Source organism: Equus caballus, chromosome 6, assembly GCF_041296265.1.
Source record: "Equus caballus isolate H_3958 breed thoroughbred chromosome 6, TB-T2T, whole genome shotgun sequence".
NCBI classification, from domain to species: domain Eukaryota; kingdom Metazoa; phylum Chordata; class Mammalia; order Perissodactyla; family Equidae; genus Equus; species Equus caballus.
Window position 1 is genome coordinate 69,442,078 of NC_091689.1, and position 17,729 is coordinate 69,459,806.

A 17,729-nucleotide genomic window follows, 5' to 3' on the forward strand; every position below is an offset into this window, starting at 1 on the left:
CCATTTTGGTGGTCCGGGGTTTGCCCGTTCAGATCCCAGGTGCGGATATGGCACTGCTTGGCAAGCCATGCTGTGGTAGGCGTCCCACATATAAAGTAGAGGAAGATGGGCATGGACATTAGCTCAGGGCCAGTCTTCCTCAGCAAAAAGAGGAGGATTGGCAGTAGATGTTAGCTCAGGGCTAATCTTCATCAAAAAAAAAAAGAAAAGAAAAAAGAAAAGAGAAAGAAAAAAGAAATGGTTTCTATGAGAAAATAATAAGCAGCAGTAACATTGCTAGAGGTAATGTCAGATGATATATATGTATAAAACATTCCATCAGAAAATACAGACATCCACAGATGTGAACTAATATTGTATGATTAGGCAAATTTGAATAACTTGAAGTAAGAAAAAAATAGAAATATGTATAATGTAAACAAGTGAAAATATCCAAATGAGGTCTCATAAAATTGCTACCCCAAATACTTGTGGTAGGATACCATTTTGCCCCACACTGGTGTATTTACTGCAGTTCTCTGCAGAAAAAGTTAGCATCTACTGAGAAAGTATTTCTGTGTGTTGCTGTGGGGGGGGGGGGGGCGTGGGTGGGAGGGACGACGGTTCCTTTAAGTTTCCTCAGTAACCAGTTTTTTAAAAGAGAAGATTGCCAGCATCTTCTCACTTAAAAATAGGTTATGCTAAACTAGGTTGCTAGTACAGTATTATTAATTGCAACACCACTTTTTTATTGAACCAAATAAATTGTGTTAGAAATTTGCATTGAAATTAGTTAAGTTATGTATATGGAGGTAAAACCCCTTTCGGGATTAATTTATATTTTAAACTGCTTGTTTGCATTATTTCTGATACTATATGGCATAGAAGATAACACCTTGACTACACAGAAAGAGAAACAATAATTAGGTGCAATACAGTGATATAGGGATAAGAAATCTGAAGGGAGCAAAAGCTCCTTTTGACAAGGTCTGAACAGATGCACTAAAAATTAGGGGAGTACTTCCTTCTCCTCAGGAATATATTTATTGGAGTAGCAGCCCAGGAGACTGAGACAGTTCAACTGCCTCCTAAAAGGTTTCTTGAGGGGGACTGGGTTCTGGGTTACACTTCCTGGAGCTGGAGGAGCTGTTACCCCGGTGAAGAGGAAATCTGAAGAAACGTGAGGTGGCTTCCAAGTGGAAGTCATGCTGGGGAACTCTTTCTGCTTGAGCTGGGGTACTTGGAATGCTGCCCTTTCCTCTCCTATCTCTGTGGTTTCGGAACACAGCCTCTTCATTATTAGAGAGTATTGAATCTTAAAATGCTGGTAAGCAAACTAATTTAAACTGCATTTTCTTCAATTTGGTATCAGTTGATGTTAAAAAAAAATGACAAATAAAAAGGACTCTAAAAGTGCATTATTAATAAAGTCCTGAAAGTGTTCATGGTGATGGAGGGTCTGATGCTCTTCTGGAAACCTGTGGATTGTTAGCTCCACCTTTCCCTTTTACTTCCATACACCTCTCCATCGTTCTCTGACCTGATGCTCCCAGCAAGATATTTGATTCCGTGAGATAAGGACAGACTTGGCGCAGCGACTCGGGTACGGATTCCAGCTCAGCAGTGCTCTGTGACCTACTGTAGGTTCCTCACTTTGGTTTCCTTATCTGAAATACTTGGTAGTTCTACGACATAAGATTATTGTCAAGGGTTCAGTACAGCGGCTTGAGACACATGCATGACCCTTGGAGTGTGGGTCTTCGAGAATGGCAAGCCCCTGGGCAGAGTCCAGTGAAAATGTAATTACGTTGTCTTTCTTCCCGAAGCCAGCGAGCGGCGCACAGGTGAGCGTCGCTGGCCTCCAGAGCTCGCAGGTGTGCGGCCGCAGGTGCGCGCTCGCGCGGCTGCTCTCGGCCAATGGATGAGCTCGCGGGGCGGGGCGAGCGCGCGGGGCGGGGCGGGGCCGCCCGGGGCGCAGCGGCTCCGGGGAGGCACCCAGGGCTCGGCTCGGCACAGCGCGTTCTTGGCTGCTTCCCCGGACCGGGGAGGAGGCGGCGGCGGCGGCGCAAACCAGCTGAACTCTGCGGTCTCCTCGTCCCACCCTCGGGAGCCTGCCGGCGACTGGCTCCGGAGAGCAGGGGGTGGAGACAGCCCTGGATCGGCGCTGCAGTCGCGGTGTCAGGTGAGTGCGGGAGCCGCAGGGACCCTGGCGTCGCGGCTGCCGCACAAGGAGTCTGAGCCAAACTCTCTGCGCGGCTCTTGGCGTCCCAGGAAGGAGGGAAGGAGGAGGCACTTGCCGCGGAGACACCGGAGGAGCGGGGCGCCGGCGCAGAGCAGCCCCAGAGTCACCGGTCTCGAGGCGCGCCAAGCGGGGACATGCAGGCGACGCCCCCCGGAGTCCGGTCGCCCCAGCGGAGCCTGCCGGGCGCGTATTCGCGGCCGGACCAGGGCGACAGAGAGCGCGGAGCCGCGAGCTCACCCGGCCCGATGAGCGGCGAGGGCGGCTACAACTTCAGGCGGGTGGCCATCCGGAGGAAGTCCAGCCCCTCCTACCTGCCCCCAGGAACCCCCCGGCCCTGGAGTAAGCCCCTGTCGCAGCCGAGATGGGCCGGGACGGCCACTTTCAGGAGCCAGGCACCCATGGCCGCCCCAGGTAAGTGCCTAGGGTGGGGAGGGTAGGGAGAGGGGGCGTTGTCGCAGGCGAAGGACTCGCCGAGCGCCCTGCAGGTGCGCCCCGGCTGCTGGCTGCAAAGGGAGCCAGCAGGGGAGACTTTCCCAGAGGGCTGCGCCTGGCCATCCACCCCATGGCCTGTTTTGTCCCCTCCCCCAAAGGACCTTGGGCAGAAACCCGCCTAGGGCTGAGCTTGCCCTGGAGATCACTTATCAAGGAATTCCGAAAGTAAACGTATAACTAAAAAAAAAAAACTTTGGTTAGGAGTTATTAAAGCCCATTTTCTAGATACTCAAGTTTACGTTTCTTCGCTAAATTCTTGCTTTCGGCCGAGCTCGAAGGGTTAGTACAATGAATGGGGGAGGCTGGTGTTCATCCTGGCCCGGCAGCCTAGCCGGTGAGCGACCTCGGACAGGCTGTCCTGAGTGCTTCCGGTTTTCCCTTTTGGAAATGACGCTTGACTCCCACCCTGAGTGGGAAAAGCTGCAAGTCTCTCGTGATGAAACATGTTCCTAATATCAAGAAATTGAATTCTTATTGCCGTTCTCGTACTGATAAATTCAGATATCAGTAATGGGATATTTTGAGTTCTGAATTCTCATCGAATCTGGGTATTGGAAGAAATCTTCAAGATCTGTTCAAGCCCACATCTTCTTCGCTATTTAAAGGCATTCCGTTCTCCCGACGCGAGCTTGAAGCTATGTAGAAAACACTGGGGAGTTTTTTCTGGGTTTGCAAAACTTGCCTTTAAAATCCTCTCCCCCCTTTTTTGTGCTCCTGTTACGGCGTAACCAGAGGTGTCTTGTATGTAGAGCAGTTAAGAGGCAAAACCCTTATTTAAGCAGCAGAAATACAAATCCTTTTACTCACTTTCGCTCATTTTGTTCTGATTAAGTAAAGCTGTTATGATGGTTTAAACGTGATGAATACTGGAGGTTTAAAATTTTTCTGTCGAGTCCTTGTCCTGAAAAAAACGCGATGGATGATGAATTACAAATTTATAGCCGTGTTAGATAAGGGAAGAAATAGTGATGTGAGATAATATGTAAACAAGTAACTGAATTAAGGTGCTTTAGGTCTCAATTTCCTCATCTGCAAAATGAGGACACTGGTGAGATAACCTCTGAAATCTCCTCCAGATTTAGGTGTGATTCATTCTAAAATGAATGGAAGAATGTTTTCTTTTTTAAGTGAAAATGCATTGCTTTGTTTTGAAGTTACTTATGAATGTTTTAATTGAGCGACCCAATTTCTTAATCCTCAGCTGTTTTCAATTTGAGGGTAATAGGATCCATGTTCTTTTACATCATCATTTTACTTAGTCACCTGCTTAGTTTCAAACTCTTGGACTAGGTGAGCAAAAGATGAAGCGCCCTCCTAGAAGTAGGAATGAGTGAAGCTGTGGCGGTCTGTAAGCCATTTCTACGAGGCAACTGTGCTGATTAGAAGAAAGAGTCTATTCTTTTCTGTTCTCTTTATTATTCAGAGACAATCCAACCCAGTTTTTTTTAATGAGACGGAGAACCTCGCAATGACTTTTCTAGGTGTATTACATTGCCTCAATATTGTTTACGCTCAAAGTTCTGGCTGCCATTATTTTCAGAGTTGAAAAGTAATTACTGTTTCTTCTGGGGCCGACTATTCCTCTTTACCTTAGTATATCATCTGCAGTGTCTGTTGGAGAATGATCTAGTGTTTTGACAGGTAGTCTTAAACTGTTGAGTGACCACACCCTGTTCAATTTGCTGGGGTGAAAAAGTGTAGAAGGTGCTTCCTTTAAATCAAATCTGCTTCCCTGTGAAGTCTCACGCAGCTATCTATCATTATATAAGTAGGATCCTCCCCTTATCAAAAAGTAAACCAGGTTTAAATTCCCAAAAGCTGCCAATTTACTCTATAGCGCCTAGAAAAGTATTGTTATACATGAAAATCATAGCATTTAGACCCATTGCATACAGAGTGGGTGTTGCTCATTATCAAAATGTTACTATTCCTCTTGAAGAAGGAACAAAAACTAAGAGGTCAAGAACTTAGCAGAGAATTCAGTTTAGGGTGTTATGGTATATTCTATGATTGTGAAATCTGCTATTTCTAGAGTTCTCTGTATTTTGGCCAAAAAAAAAAGTCTAACTGTATCCCCTATATCTGAATGTGAATCTCATCTAGGTAAGCAAAGAGGTGAGATAATTAAGACATAGGCTTGGGGTGCTGTAGCATCCAAATGCTAGTCTCTTAGATTACTAGCTGTGTGAGTTGGACTGAGTCTCTTAATTCCTCCGTTTCTTCATCTGAATAATGAAGATAACAGTACTTAAGCATACCAGATAGTATCACAACAAGGAGTCATTATCCATCTCTGTGTCCCAAAGAGTCTGGCAGTTTGAATACTGGCACATAGGAGACACTCTATAAATACTTGTTGAATGAATGCCCTGCCCCCATGATGTTCATAATAGCTACTATTTATTGCGTTCATTTTCTATACTAAGAACTGTGCTATGTGATACACACATGAATATGTGTATGAATTTATTTCACAACAGTCCTGATAGGTAGGTAGTATTATGCCCATTTTACAGCTGAAGAAATTGAGGGACAGAGAGTTTTATTAACTTGCTGGAATCCTTAACTGGTACTTGGTTAGCAAGGATTCAGATTCAAGTGTGCCTGGCATCAAAGGCAATGCTTTTACCACACATCACATAAAGCACATAATTCCTTTATGGGAGAAACATACATTTAAAGGGATATTTTATACACACACACAGTAGGATTAAAATTTTCCTTTTTGTTTTTTTTGGCCCAGCTTTTTCTATGCCTTCCCTTTTTTTCTTTTCCGTAGTCTGGATATTTGAAGCCTTTGGGGTGGGGGAGAGTCTATCCATTGAATGGGTTTTTGTTTTTTGGGGTTTTTTTGCTATCATTCAAGGTAGCTTATTTCCTTAGTTTTATGGGAATCCTGAGGGGTCTGTATTGAAGATGCCTTTCTGTAGAAAATATTTGTTTGTTTCTCCTTCCAACCCAAGACCACTTTGATTAGCCAAGCATTCCTCTGACTTGAAAATAGTGTACATTTGACTTCAGCCTTGCTCAGGGGAGATCAGCATCCTTATTGTCATTAATTTTCCACTCAGGTTTGGTGTAGGTCCACAGATTTTCTCAGTGTGCTTTGATGGAAGGCAGGTTTTTCCTAGGCCACCCTTTTATCCAAGGTGTAGCTTCTTCAGTGGGGAACATTGGCATTGGGTCTCGGGTTCAGCCCTTACCCAGTTTCACAAGCTGAAGGCCAACTCTCCCCTTCTTGTGCAAGACCCTCAGTTCCTGGGCTCCAGGTTCCCCAGAAGGGTATTGCCCCCAGGGCGCCATGGGCTTACAAAGTACTTGGCCACTGGGTTTAGGTTGATTGTTCTTTTTTTCTTTTGTCCTTGGAAATATCCTTTAATTTTCTTATGATCTCAGCAGTTTGTTTAGAAGTATATCTGTTGTAGTTTATTCGGCATCTGGGTGCTTTGTGCTGAAGGACTTCTCACTGCATGATGTGCAAGCTTTCTGTAAGTAGAGTTCCTTTTTCCAGTACTCGCCATGGATTTTCAACATGTACTCCAATATCCTGAGCGCTAGAGGACTAAGTTCACCTTTGTTGCAGGAGGAGGGGTGGAGATTTGGGTAAGAGCAGTAAGAGTTTATTGAATGCTGTTTATTGAATGGTGGCTCTGAACAAGGGCTATATGTGTTTTACTTCCAATTCTTATTCTTCTGACAACCCTGCAAGATAGGTAGTATTAGGATTTTAGAGAAAAAGAAAAACCAAGTTTCAGAACGTCGTAAGTGTAATGCTCTACATCAGCCTGGGCTTCAGAGGCAGGTCTCTCTGGCTTCAGTCCCCACATGCTTGTAACACTAGTTCTTAAGGTTTCCTAGAGCTCTGAGGGGCAAAGTGCAGTGCAGTAACCGTCTCAGATATGTTGGGGCTAAGGTTATTTGTGACATTTGTGTTTATTATATTTAAAACAATGATCTAAACAAGTAATTTACCTAAAGATTTGTAATAAAATGGTGATGTACATTAATATTATTAATGTTTCTTAGAAGCTGCTTAAAGATGGACTTTGAAATTGGAATGTCCTTCAGAGGGACAGGAACCAGGAAGAGTTTTCTTGCTTGGATTTCCTTCCAAGAGCAATTTAGAGAGTAGTCAGTTGTCTTTTAATGAATAGCCATGGCCTAAGAACACTGAGAAACTTTTATTCCACATTCAGCTATTTGCTTGCATTCTTTTTCTTCTACCGATGGAAACTTAGGTGCATGGACCCACCTGGTGACAGAGAAGAGGACCTGAGCTTGGCGTCGGGATTAGGGGGTCTGACCAAGGGCCACTACCTCTGGACTTGCAGGGCACTTGGATTTGATTCTTGTGGAGTTAGGATTGTACTGAAATTCTTTCCTACGTGCATTTACTAGAAGGTTGATTGAAAAAGGATTCAAACATGATGCATTTAATTTTATCAATGTGAGTGTAGTGTGAGATTCACTAGGTTTGGAGAGGAGCTCACGAATCTGTATTTTTAAAAAATATACCAGATAATTCTGATGATCTGCTTGGTTTCCAGGTACCATCCTACCGGCTGCATCAGAATTACTTGGAGTGCTAATTAAAAATTTCCAGCCGCACCCTAGATATAAGGAGTCATAATCTCCAGGGGGTAGGGTTAGAGAAGCTGTATTTTTAACAAGTGCCCCAAATGGTTCTGATGTACAACCAGGTTTATGAACTACTGTGCATTCCCAAACATTGGTAAACTCCACCTTTGCTCCTGAGCACAGGCAACCAAGGCTGCAGGTGCAAGGCAGAGTGATATAGATGGTCCCTCAACTGGCACATCATCTGGGCCTTCTGTAGTTTGTGGCAAACTTTTTGCCCACTTCTGGTTGATGCCTTCTTTACATCTGTTATAGGTCTTTTCTACTTTGTACTTGTTTCTCAACCCCACCCTGTCCCTCTTGAAGTGGACTTTAATTTATGCTGATAGACAATTTGTATCTGACTGGAGTATTTGATGTGAGATCTGATGTGAGCCCGAGTGACCTCCTTTTGATGAGGATTTTAGGCTGGTTACTTTTGAAACTGCAGATGAGAAGGGGGCTGGTTACCTTTAATAAAAGCAGCTCTGAGGAGCAGGATTTGCTTGCCCTTTGTTGGGAAATATTTGCATTTGTAAGGGAAACCTCCATCTGTAAAGATGCCTCCCCTCTGCACCTGGAGGAAGGCGGGATGGCCTTATCTCTGGAAACTGTTAATGGGGAAGGCAAGAACTTAAGTTGTTTACTGTCTGGCAACCTCACGTAACTGACGCCCCCCCCCCCCCACCCCACACACACATCCTCCTTTGTCTTTAGCTGAAGGTAATATTTAAGCAGTGGCTTCTGCCATTTGCTTAATCTGGTTTGATTCTTATCTAAAAGTTATAGGACCACCCAATAACCAGAAGCTACCAGCACTGATGTCATTTTAACAACTCTTTTACATATTCTTTCCTTTGTCTTGTAAAGAGATAACTCACATACCTATGCCTTAAATTTAGTCTTACTCTCCACCCATGTTTGCAGCAGCAGCTCTGACTGCCCATGGGTCCTGTCCCCATGCCAGCAGCAGCAGCATCCCGGCGCCAGCTCTGCCTGCCCATGGGTCCTGTCCCCATGCTATTCCATCCTATTCTCTAAATAAAAGAGCACTACTGCCAGATCTTGAGAGTCCAAGAAATCTTTCTTTCGACTCCTCTGCTCACCAACCCCGCATCACTTTCACTTCACACTTGGTTTCTAGTCTCCTCTATTGCTGCCCTCTTTTCCTTTCCTAATCTGGAGGATGAGTCCAGTCCCCAGCTGCGTTTCTCTTCTGTTACCTCCCGTGGTTTGCATCTGTACTGTCTTCCTTCACAGCCTCCTTGCCCTCTCCCCTCTCGGTTCCCTCCAAATGAGGTCTTCCTAGGCTTTAAACCTGGATACTCTCTGGAGCTACCACCCAACAGCTGTCTTCGGGAAACTACTGTATGTACTTCCCTCGCCGCCTCCACTTCTTCATCCCCGCACCCCGTCCGTCTCCCCACTTCCTTTTCTTCTTCTAGGCCGGCTTCTGTTCCCAGGGCTGGATCAGCACTCTCAATCCGCAGTGAATTCCCAAGCAGCATCCCATAGTTTGTTTCTGATCCTTAGTCTTAATATCTCTGTGGCATTTGCTTCTTTTTAAAGCTCTTTTCTTGGACTGGATTACCAGAGATCTCCTGATTTTCCTACTTCCCTGGAAATCCAAGTTTCTTCCTCTAGCTACCCCCATTTTTCTCCTTTCTTCGCTCCAACATCCCCCATCCCTCTTCTCCAGTATTTCCTGCCTCCTCTTATTCAGACCTGCTCATCCATCCTCTGGGCTCATTTAGTTCATATCTACTGCTCAGCATTTTCAAGGGCCTGCTTAATAAAGTAAGTGTCCTGAGGGCACCAATTTGCAACTTCTTTTTCTGCTTCAATCCAGCCCCTCCTGGCATTCCTTGGAGGTATTATCAACCTTGCTTTTGTTAGGCTTCAAAGTTTAGTTTAAATCTGCTCTTCTCTGTTATCTACTTGCCACCAGTCAGCCACTGTTCTCATTGGTTCCCCTTCATTTCGGGATTGGTGGCCTTTGCCTTCTGTCAGGCCCACTGCTCTCATCAGCTCTCATCAGCTGTGTTGGTATCCCTCTACATACCATGTGCCCCCACCCCAATAGTTTTCTTAAATCTGGGAATTAATCATGTCCTTCCCATGCCAGAATCCCTCTATGGCTCCCCAACTGCATGTTATTGATGTCTATAATGGGATACTCTATATCCCAAAATGATCATGTTAGTGACTATTGGTTAAACCTTTTACCAGTAACTCTTCGGTATAGGGATGGACCTTTTGCATTCATAGACATTTAATCTTATTAGAACTATTAAAGCTAGATTAGTTGTGCATCAGTCACATTTGAGGCGTTGTGTGTGTTTTCAGAAATAAATTTGGCATTGTTTACAGAGCATTGTGTAGAATTAGCCATCTGTCCTTGGAAAGCAGTCGATAGTGTGGATGTTAACACCGCAAGCGTTCTGGGAGCCCATAAACAATTTTGTGTTATTGCCTCCCTTATGCAGGAATAGGGTGACAACAAACCCAGCTGCCGTGCCCCTTTCACACACATACCCATTCACTGGAATTAAACTGTCCACTCCACCAACTGCAGCGTCTGCGGAAACTCGAGGGGCCATTGTTCTGAGGACTGCCCCAAGCCGCGATGCAGCCTTGCTGCAGACAAATGTCCAGCCTGCTGTGCAAGGCTGGGTGGTTCCCTGGGGCCTCTGGCAGGATTTATGTTAGGCCACGTGTTAATAGTAGCCTTAAAAAGTGCAATGCCTTTATGATAAGGGTATTTGCATTTTAAAAATATATGCTAATGAGTACATTTTGGAGGTGCAAAATCAGTATGTAGAACCAAAGAAATTATGAGATACCCCAACTGAAGAACACTTAGGGGTTATTGCTTATAATTTCAAGTGCAATTCAGTATAACGTATGGAAGGTTTTTAATTATAGCCAAATTTGGTTTAAAATAATCATTGAAAACTTTCTATAGAAAAATAAACTTTTAAACAAAGTGATCTTCACTGTCTCTACAGAGAGTTGACTAACATGTAACTTTTTTTCCCCTAAAACACGGTACCTTAATGCTGTCGTGTTGATGATTTACCAATATGTTGGTTGGTATCGGGAATGTAAAGATGAGTAAGACTAATGCCTCGACCTTAAGTAATTTCTGTCCTACAAAGGTAACATGATGTATAATAAACAGCCAGAGTATAAGACAGTGTTGGGGTAAAAGCAGTGATCAGAGCCTTGTGGTTGAGAGGAAGGCATGCTTTGGCTGTGCTGCATACAACTTTGCAGAAGACCACACAGCTGACTTGGGGCCTTCACGGTCAGCCGAGAGCCTGCCTCTGCTGGTTTATGTGTCTGGTTGGAGCAGTGTCCTGCTGACACACTCCGGAAATCCACACCAGGTTGGGAAAACAGTTTCATCCCTGAGTTCCATTCAAAACCCTAAACCAATTCATTCCACCAGTATCTCTGGATTCTCTTTTCAAATCCCTTTATCCTTCATTACAGTTTGCCTCCTGTGATCCCACTGAAGCTAGGGATCCTTCAGTCCTTCAACAAATATCTGAATGTTTGCTATGAACCAGGCATTGTGTTAGGGCCTAGAAATCAAGGTGAAAAGGATACACTATAATTATAGGCTTAGAGTGTGGGATCTGGAGTTAAGAGTGGCTGAGTTTGAATCCTTCTCTAGTAATTAACTGGGTGATTTACAGCTCTTTTGGACTCAGTTTCGTCATCTCTAAAATGGGAGTGTTAATATTACCTATGTCATGGAGTTGTTGGAAGAATGAAAAGTTAATATTCTTAAGGGGCTTAGAACAGTGCTTGGGAAGTGTCCAAATAATAACTGTTTTTCAGTACTTTTGTTGGGATAACACAGGCCCTACCCTCACAGTCTGGGTTCTGTTGGCATTTTACGTGTATGTAATCTAGCACTGTCTCACTGGCTTGTGATTGGTTGTTTACAGTTGTACCTGCTGAGTGCAAGTCACTACCCAAGGTGCAAGCTCTTCTGTCTTCCCAACCCCTTTCACACGCTTCCTGCCTGGCTCTCCTCCCCTACGTCCCAGCCAAAACTGCCTTTCTCTGCTGGCCTCGATCTTTCCTCCTGGCTGTCTTAAGCCCAACTTTTGTGTCAAACTTCCCTGAAGGCTGAATTGCATCACAGAACCACCACCCTCCACCTCTACTCCCTGACTGAAGCCTGACTTTCTCCTCTTAGCGCTGATTTCCTGGTGACTCAAGTGGCAATGGATCATCTTCCTTTCTCCACATAGCTCTTGGGCAGGACCTGAGGTCAGCCCTCTCTTAGCTTTCCCTGACTATTTGTCTTCTACCCTCCTAGAAAAAAATCCTCCTACATTCACTCTTGCCAGCCACCTCCATTTCTTCACTAAATTTCTTCCTGTTTTTCTATCGTACCTGCCCCACCAGTCCCTAACTCGAATCATCCATTGCCGTTGCTCCTCAAGGGTCCCTCTAAGTCCACTCAAGGGCTCAGTAAATATTGAATAAACAGAAGAACCCCAAACTAGCTTGGCACATCTTGGTTCAACATAAGAATTTTCTGACAACACTGTCAGAAAATGAAATCATGTTCCTTTGGTGTCGTGAGTTCCTTAATAATGAGGATATTCAAGGAGACGCTAGATGACTTAGTGGTTTGCTGTAGAGGAGATGGAATGTCAGATGTAACCCTCTCTGGTCTGTTACCCCGGCTTCAAACTGAAATATTGTAACATCGGTGGTTCTCAGCTTTCCTTCTGTGTCTACACCTTTCACGTGCTCCTATCAGCAATATGTAGCCATTTTGTGCAGGTGCGTATTAGGAAGGGCATGGGGATAGTATACCTTGTTCCCTTTGAGAATTCATGAACTGGATGTCCCTTTTAGTTTAGCAGTCTTGATTATTCCTGGCATCCTTTCTGATGCTGTGATATGTCTTGACTGGAGAGCATATTGGAGTTAATAGGACCTGGGTTGCTCCTCCACTGAAAGACCCCAGAATCTTTGTTATGTTGTCAGGAGTTTCCTTATCTTATGGCTTTATCTCTCATTTCCCATTCTTGCTGTCCTCTTTGCTTCTTTCATAGCCTTTGTCTTCTTTGCCTGTTTTTTCTCACTATTAGGCATTAGCTTTTAAAGTTAAAACTCTTAATAAAACTCCTCCCTTTTTCTGCCCATCTCTAATGGGCTTGCTTTAAAAAAAGTCTTAGAGGCAAAAACTAGGTAAGATCAGAAGCAAGATTTTAGTTTCCAGCTCTTATAGAAAAAGATGGGACTGTGGAACATTCTGAAATATTACTGTTGTTTTCCATCTCTTAATGTCTTTTATCAAATCTAAAATATATACTTTTTTACATTTTAACATCTCTGAAGTTGGGATGTTTTCATGTGAATTGGGGTGTTTAGAAAACGGTTAGACATTGAAATGTAGGTTGGCCTAAATTTTAAAATAAAATTGTGCAATATTTACTGCCTCTGAATAATAGCAAAGATTATGAAATATATTCATGGATTATATAACTGAAAACCTTGACTAGTAACTTTCACACCCCACTCCTCTAAACCCAAAACGTACTATGTGTGGTTATCTCTTCCATGTCTCTGGCTACCTCCTCCCCCTCTTAATTATAACTACAGTCATAAGAGTCATAATGATAATACCTATCATTTATTGAGCACTAACTTTGTTGGTCAGTTTATGTGCATAAACTCACTTAATCGTCACAAGTAGGACCTGTAATCCTCACTGTACAGAAGAGGAACCAGAAGCTCAGACAGATTGAATAATTTGTCCAGCTTCACATGGCTTGGGGAGCTAGGATTTCAACCCATGCTCTTAACTCCTAAACTTTTCTCTCTCCCATACATTTCTTCCTCCCTCCCTCCCTCCCTCCTTCCCTCCCTCCCTCCCTCCCTTCCTTTCTTCTCCTCTCCTTCCCTCCCCTCCTTCCTTCCTTTCTTGAGGAAGATTAGCTCTGAGCTAACATCTGCTACCAATCCTCCTCTTTTTGCTGAGGAAGACTGGCCCTGAGCTAACACCTGTGCCCATCTTCCTCTATTTTGTATGTGGGATGCCTGCCACAGCATGGCTTGACAAACGGTGCATAGGTCTGCACCTGGGATCCGAACAGGTGAACCCTGGCCTGCCGAAGCAGAATGTGCAAACTTAACTGCTGTGCCACTGGGCCGGCCCCTCCCATAAATTTCTTTTTGCCAGTTTTTAACATCTCTGAACGTAAAGAATACGATTGGTGATCTTTAATAATGGAGAAGACACCTTTCCCTGATATTTTTCTCCAGTTTATCCAGAGTATTAAAAACAAAAACGGGGCTGGCCCCGTGGCCGAGTGGTTAAGTTCGCGCTGTGCTTCGGCGGCCCACGGTTTCACTGGTTCGGATCCTGGGCGCGGACATGGCACCGCTCATCAAGCCATGCTGAGGTGATGTCCCACATGCCACAACTAGAAGGACCCACAACGAAAAATACACAACTGTGTACCGGGGGGCTTTGGGGAGAAAAAGGAAAAAGAAAATCTTATTGAAAAAAACAAAACCAAAACAAAAGCAATTCTCTGATCTACTATAGCTAGTGAGGAAGGAAAAAAAGACATTTTCAAGGAGAAAAGAGAAACGTATTCTTAGAAAAGATCTTGGGGATGGAAACAAGAAATAGCTTCCTGGTCTTGGCTGTGCAACCAGATTTCTTGGGAATACTCACCTAATTCACGCGCTCTACTGCTTTCTTCCTAGGAACTTTTTTTTGACCAGGTTATATCACATCTTTAGCGGGGTGATGGTGGCCTACTAAACTTTGAAGTTATATGGAGAATGTTAATTTTCAAGAATCTGTTAATTTTAGATATTCTGCAGAAGCAGATAAAACTGCAACTCTTCTCTTTTACCCCATTAAAAAAAAAAAACACCTAGGGGCTGGCCCAGTGGCGTAGTGGTTAAGTGTGGTCCGCTTCAATGGCCTGGTGTTTGCCAGTTCAGATCCTGGGCGTGGACCTACACACTGCTCGGTAAGCCATGCTGTGATGGCATCCCACATACAAAATAGAGGAAGATTGGCATAGATGTTAACTCAGCAACAGTCTTCCTCAAGCAAAAAGAGGAAGATTGGCAACAGATGTTAGCTCAGGGCCAATCTTCCTCACCAAAAAAAAAAAACAAAACAAAACCCTATAATGATGACTATATAATAGAATATGTCAATATATGCACACATGTGTGTTTATATATATAATAATAATATATCAATATCATGACCCTACTGGTATATGTTCGCAAACTACTTTAATTTTTTTAAGAGACTTATGCATAGCTTTTTTTTCCTCACTCTTTTAACATGTTAGTGTAATAAGAAATTGGATGTGGGTAGTCACACTCAGAGATGCTGTCCACCGTGGAAGAACGAGGGAACTGACTAGGGTGCTAATTAGAGCCCCTCTATAGTCCTTTTATAGAAAGTGGTAAACTCAGGCCACTGGTTATGAAAACAGTGAAAAGAAGGGAAGAGAAGGATTCAGGAGGAAGCAAGGAGGAAACTGCCAATGATGGCAATCATTGTTCTGAAGTCAGTGTGGTGCCCAGTATAACCTCCTTTTCATTGAGAGCTATGCCTGTTTCCAAGCTTTGGAACTGAAGGACCAACTTGTATGTTTTTGTTAACCTGGGAGATTTGCTTTAACCACATTGTGGGTATGGGAAAGTAGAAAAAAGGAATAGAAAATTAAAAGATACTCTCATAACCCCACTTTCACTGGGCAAGTGTCATCATCTAATGTCATGAAAGCCCTCTGATGAGCTGGCTGGGGTGGGTTAGGTGCTTCTGAGCCTCGTGGTCTTGATGGTGGCTCACTTCCGTAGACTTTAGGAAAATTATATTGGCAATCGCATGTATCGCAGATGCACTGAAAGCCCTTATTTCAGAAGATTCATTCCTGTAGATCTTTTGTTAATTGTTCATTTCTGGCATAGATTCCTGGGTCCTGCTACAACTTGTACTTTTTCATCTGGAAAAGGGTTTTTTTTATTCTCCTTGTTTTGGGTCTCGAAGCCAGTTCCTTACAGTTAGTTCCTGCAAATGCTATAGTGGCTCTTTCAGAAAATAGGCTTTGTTATGGACTCCTGGAGATCTTTAATAGTTTTGTGAAGATGAGTGAAGGAAACCTCATTTAAAATGGAGGCAGGAAGCCCTGGAGGGGGAGGTCTCACACAGGTACCACCTGGTGCAGCCTGCATAACCAGCAGAAAGAAGGAAGATAAGAATATTTTGACATGGGAATTTCATCTCCTGTTTTTAAGGAAAAGAGTGCAGGTCCCTCCTGGCCCAGCAGCAGCGCACTCACCATCGCTTGTAGCCAGTGAGAAACTGCCACAATCTCGAAGTCTTCCTTTCCAATGAACTGTTGTTCAAAACAACCCTCTCCAGTTTCCTCCTAAAACCTCATAAAACCTGAACTTCCCTTTGTCCCTTTGGACTTGGGTATGTTTCACCATAGCTTATGTATCCTGAATTGCAATTCCTCTGCCATTCCTGAATAAACCCATTTTGCTGGTAAAATAACTTGCTGTTTTCTCTCTCTCTCTCACTCTCTCTCTCTATCTCTATCTCTCATCTCTCTCTCATCTCTCTTTCATCTTGCTTTCTTTCATTTTTAAGGAAGATTAGCCCTGAGCTAACATCTGCCACCAATCCTCCTCTTTTTGCTGAGGAAGACTGGCCCTGAGCTCACATCGTGCCCATCTTCCTTTACTTTATACGTGGGATGCCTGCCACAGCCTGGCTTGACAAGCGGTGCCATCTCCACACCCGGGATCCGAACCCGTGAACCCCGGGCTGCTAAAGCAGAACATGTGCACATAACTGCTGTGCCGCCAGGCCGGCCCTAAGCTCTTTTATTTTTATGGTGAACAGTTTATATCTGCTTATTTTCCTTTCTCTGAAAATACCCCCCCCCCGAATTGATTAAGAAAATAATTTCTCTTTAATGATTTTTTTCTTCTAATATTTTCCCTTTGCTCATGTGTTAAGTGTGATGCAACTTTTTATTGTAGATCTGAAAGGCTTGACTAATAGGAAACTTCAGTCACTTGACACCTTACTTTCAGTGTTGAAAAAGTATCAAGTTCGTCTCCTTGACATCTTTACTTAAACACGTCTTCTCACTGAGGCCTTTCGCCTGGCCACCTTATTTAAAATTGGAGCCCTGCTCCCATACTCCTTTCCTTGTTTTATTTTTCTCTGCAATATTTAGCACTATCTAACTCTGTATTTTTTTGGTCTCATTTTCTGTCCCCCACTTCCACCCCATACACTCACTAAAACTCCGCGACAACAGGGGGCTTCGTCTCTCACAATCTGTTTTCCAAAGGCCGGCTACAGTCAGGATTCCCAGTGTGGAGACTGCCGAGCTTAGGCCTGAGGACTTGTTCTCAGCAGCTGGTCTGTGAGACAGGAAGGGAGGTGGTAGGTTTGTTTGGGGTGGTGGTGAAGGTGACCGTTGGACAGACCTTGGAGGTGGGGTGCCAGGCCTGGGCCCCTTGCACCAGAGCACCAGCGGCCACAGCAACTGAGACACCATGGGCTGCTGTTTTGACAAGACGGGTGGAGGCAGAGACTGGGATCACATTGATTTAGGGGTAAGTTGTCAACTTGACAACTGTCATCAAGGTGAGAGTTGTGAATACAGAGAAGCTTTCTCCATCACCTCCTTTAGTGACTTGACTCATTTTAACATGAAGATGAACCTTTCCGTTAGCATCATGAGAACTATCTCGGACTGTTCCCTGCTGTTTCTCCAATGCCTGGAAGAGTTCCTGGCTCATATTAGGTGATTGTGAAATTCCGATTGAGTGAATGAATGAAATCCTATGTAGAGTGCTACATTTTTTAAGTGCACTTTTATGCCAGCCCAATATGTAAAATTCTATTTAATACACAAGCTTTATCACCATCTTTTCTCATTTTTTTCTTTGCTCAGTTTTTTTCTTTTTCTAATATAGGATTCCTTTAAATAAGTTTCCTTGGTACATTTGAGAGATGATTCAATTTAAAAGTGCATTAACTCTAACTTTCAAAGTATATCTGTTTTATGTAACAAAGTATCCTCTAATTGTAGCTGTTGCAATGACATCATTGTTAATTGTTTCTTTGAGCCAAAGTTACATCTTTGAAGATTTCTGTCATGGGTTGGGGGTAGGATGCAGGGGAAAATATCCTTTGGCAAAGCAAAGGGATTAGTTATCTGATATATGTTTAAGCTGAACTACATAATAAGCTGAGCGTTTTCCCTCCTTTTCTAAGGTTGCTCACACCCTCCACCCCTTTCCAGCTTTTTAAATTAGTACTGCGTTCTAAAACTTTCTGTCCTCAGTTACAAGATGGAGAACTTTAAACCAT

The 17,729-nt window shown here is 43.8% G+C and overlaps 1 protein-coding gene across 2 annotated transcripts in view; it reads left to right on the forward strand.

Moving 5' to 3' along the window:
* The first annotated feature begins 1,928 nt into the window (after nt 1-1,928).
* The window catches only part of FGD4 (FYVE, RhoGEF and PH domain containing 4), a 190,999-nt gene continuing 175,198 nt past the window's right edge, over nt 1,929-17,729 (forward strand). The window contains exon 1 of one of the 2 annotated variants that reach the window (XM_023643339.2): nt 1,929-2,632. In XM_023643339.2, coding sequence (XP_023499107.1) covers nt 2,356-2,632 — 277 coding nt within the window. In that variant the 5' untranslated portion in view covers nt 1,929-2,355. The remainder of the gene's footprint in view (nt 2,633-17,729) is intronic. The other variant, XM_070271230.1, reaches the window with a different exon arrangement.